This window comes from Sus scrofa, chromosome 2 (assembly GCF_054392235.1).
Source record: "Sus scrofa isolate SSC_HxYL_T2T_F1_AM1 chromosome 2, Sscrofa_HxYL_maternal_Yorkshire_Landrace_v2.0, whole genome shotgun sequence".
In the NCBI taxonomy this organism is placed as follows: domain Eukaryota; kingdom Metazoa; phylum Chordata; class Mammalia; order Artiodactyla; family Suidae; genus Sus; species Sus scrofa.
The window spans coordinates 151,351,540-151,355,000 of record NC_139384.1 but is presented as its reverse complement, the minus strand read 5'-3'; the positions used below and the strand labels follow the sequence as shown (position 1 = coordinate 151,355,000).

At 62.8% G+C, this 3,461-nt stretch overlaps 1 protein-coding gene across 4 annotated transcripts in view; it reads left to right on the top strand.

The window, feature by feature from the left end:
• Positions 1-2,946, top strand: part of SIL1 (SIL1 nucleotide exchange factor) — a 231,019-nt gene extending 228,073 nt beyond the window's left edge. For all 4 annotated transcript variants that reach the window (XM_021084842.2, XM_021084846.2, XM_085014772.1 and 1 more), the window contains one exon: positions 2,426-2,946. In XM_021084842.2, the coding sequence (XP_020940501.2) occupies positions 2,426-2,782 (357 nt within the window). In that variant the 3' untranslated portion in view covers positions 2,783-2,946. The remainder of the gene's footprint in view (positions 1-2,425) is intronic.
• Positions 2,947-3,461: the final 515 nt, after the last annotated feature.

The following is a 3,461-nucleotide window of genomic DNA, read 5'->3' as shown; positions in this document are numbered from 1 at the left end:
CCTCCAGAGAGCTACCACTGGCAGTCTCACCAGGGTAGCCTGAGTCTGCTGGGCCCTGGAGCTCGCCTTCGAGGTTTTGGGGGTGCTGGGAACATCAGGGAGGGACTGGGCTTGCTCTGCCAACAGTGCAAGAGGAGAACGGTGGGGGCCGTTAGCCGGGAGCGTGAGGACAGATGGCAGCTGGACACCATGCGTGAGGCAGTCAGGGCTTCTTGTTCTTGTGGCTTCTCAGAAAGAATGAAGAACTAGCCAGACCGAGGGTGGCTGCAGAGCTGCCTGAAGGGAGGGGGGTGTTGCGTTGCCATTGGGGGGTGTCATGCACACGAGGGCATCGCTGGCGTGGAGAGGTAGCGGCTGACCTGCCGAGCTCCTACGGGAGTGTAGACCTGCCTCGCAGGTTTTGGGGTCACTGGCTCGCCCCTTCTGTGGCCCGCCAGACCCAGCCGTTTCTTCCTCTGTCTCTTGGCGGGGCCTCTACCAAGAAAATGCATCCTGTCATCTGAGAGCTGGGATGCCCGCCTGTGGTCATGAGCCCATGTCCCCTTCCCTGGAGCCAGAGGGCTTCGGGGTGACCCGCCCACTGGTTCCTTCCGCACGTGCTGACTGGGGCCTGCCCTGCCTGATACTGTGCCAGGTTCACGGCCCTGCCCTCCTGGTGCTGTCACGCGATGTTTGTCAGAGAGCCTCTGAGCATACGCAGATCGTGGAGGCAGTGATGGGGCCCTGACCTCTTCTGGGAAGTCCGGGGAGGTGCCGGATCGGGGCTGAGTCAGGTTGGCTGTGGAGTTGGGGTTGGGTGAGGGGTGCCTGGGGGAGAGCGTGTACAGGGCGGTGCCTGAGCGCAGGGCGGCCAGATCCCCAAGAGCCTCCCTGTCCCAAGGAAGGGGGTCCGTCCTCATCAGAAATGCTGGTTTGGGAAGGGTTTGGGCAGGCCTGACTGGATGCTGCAGGCTGGGGGCAGGAGGCAGGGCACTGCAGGGCCCGTGGGCAGAGGGTGCCGAGGGCTGGGGTGGGGTTTGGAGGTGGAGCTGGCAGGACTTGGGACTAGGTTGGAAGGGACTACCAGGGTGTCCCTCTCGGCCTTTTTTGTCTCAGGAGGCTGGCTCTTCATCTCTCCTGCTGCCTTTGCCAGTTCCAGGGGGCCCCAAGGCCGTCATGTGGTCCCCTGTGGCCCCTGATCTTTTTCTGGCTTCCCTCTTGCCTTCCCCATCGTCTGCCTGCCTCATCCTCCCCTGCAGTTAGGGTAGGGATTCCTTCTTGCGTACAGTACCCCCAGTAAGGGCCGTCTCTGCCCGCTGCCCGCGCTCCAGCTCTGCCTGGCCTTCCTCTGAGGTTTGAAATGAGCTGACAGACTCCCGGGGCCTTGCCGGGACTGTCTAGTGCCCAGTGCTCTGCATTGTGAGATAAGTTGGTAACCTGTCGGGTTTGAGGTGTTTCCTTTACTGCCTGGGAAGCCTGGCAGAACTGGTTCCCACCCTATCCTGATGGAGCCGGTTTCTCCACTTAACCAGCACCGGCCATGCGTGTGCCTTCCTGCCCAGATGTCCCTCAGCTCCCCAGGTCCTCGGCATGGTGGCCGCCCTCCTTGGAGGGATGCCCAGGTGTTCCAGGCCGCTGGCCCTCCTGCCCCATCGGCCAGAACAGTCTGCTGTTTGACCGGCGTGAGGTGGGCGAGGCCTGTTGTTGTGACCCTCCTGTGTGTGGACCTTCCACCCTCGTCCCCTTGGACACCTGCCTCAGACTCAGGGACGTGCCAGCCTCCTGTATCCGCGTGCCCTAACTCCCCTGAGCGGCGGAGCTGCACTTGTGGCCGTGCTGCTGCCGCTGCCGCTGGTGCAGCTAATGTCTCTTGGTGGTGAAGTTCACGGTGTGGGTGTGCTCCGGGTGCTGCTGCATGTTCACTGTCCCTCTGAGTCCTCCGAGCCGTCCGGAGGCAGTTAGGTCATCTCCGCGTAAGAGGTGATGACACTGGGTCTTAGCGAGCCTAAGGGCCAGCCCAGACCATTCAGAGGTCAGTGGGGGAGCAGGAATTTGAACCCAGGCTGTCTGCCTCCACACTGCCTGGCTGGATGAAAGGTGTCCTGCTGTTGATGGATTCCTCTGTTAATTTTTACCCTCCTGCTAGGTCCTGAGCTCCTCGAAGCCAAGGGCCCTGTCTCCATCTTGGTTTCTCCAGCATCTGGCGTGTCGCACAATGGTTTTTGACGAGGGGGTGGTTGGGCAGATGGGCGGCTAGACGGGTGGGTTGCAGAGCCTGAGTGGGGCCGTGAATCCAGCTGTCCTTCTCCCACGAAGGGCCTTCGAGGCCTGAGGGGATGGAGGCAGAGGGTGCAGACTCGCGGGTGCCTTCAGGTCCGAAGGGCAGCGCTGACTGTTCTGCGTTCTCTCCGCCTCTTCCCCTGGCTCTTGGCCATGCGGATGGCAGATGTTTGCTGAGGAGGAGGCCGAGCTGACCCGGGAGACGTCCCCAGAGAAGCTGCAGCAGTATCGCCAGGTGCACCTCCTGCCAGGCCTTCGGGAACAGGGCTGGTGCGAGATCACTGCCCACCTCCTGGCACTGCCAGAGCACGATGCCCGCGAAAAGGTGCTGCAGACGCTGGGCGCCCTCCTGGCCACCTGCCGGGACCACTACCGTCAAGACCCGCAGCTCAGCAGGACGCTGGTCAGCCTGCAGGCTGAGTACCAGGCTCTGGCGGCCCTGGAGCTCCGCGAGGGCGAGGATGAGGGTTACTTCCGGGAACTCCTGGGTGCCATCAACAGCCTGCTGACCGAGCTGAGATGAAGCTGCCCCGGACGCTGGGACTGGATCAGGATGCTGCTAGTGAGGCTGATGGGCACCGGCTTGGGTGGACTCTTCAGGGGATACCAGGCAGGAGGGAGGACCCCTCAGGGCCTGGGCGTCACCTGGGCAGGGCTGACTTGGCCATTAAATGGAGGCATGAAGGACTTGTCTGTGTGTCTGCTGTTGTCTGTGCAGACTGGGCACAGCCCTGGTGCTCATGGGGCGATAGGCCCCTGAGGTCCCCTGGGGACATGCCGGATGGTCAGTCCGGCGTGTCCGGTAGCAGCCCCGTGGGAAGGGTCTGGGCCAGGGGTTGGAAAACCCCAGCTCTGGGACCCAGCCCTTTACCAGCCAGTGGTTCTGGGACTTTGGGAAGTCACTTAGCTTCCCTGAGACTGTTGCCTCGCCTGTCAAAGGGGCATGCCATCTCATAAAGCACCACACCAGGGCCCGGCACTCGTGGTTGTCCCCTCCGTGACCCCGCTGTGAGGGGATCTGGGGAATCCTCTCACTGCCCCCCCACCCCACTCTGTGCCTGTGTAGTAGTTTCGAGGCCCCTGGCACGGGTGGAATCCAGAGGGCATCTCCACATGCAGGGATGCCGTGGTGGCCCAGGCAGCTGATGGGTGGGGCTGGAGCTATTGGCACGGGGGCCTGGGTGGCAGGACTGGGGGTGATT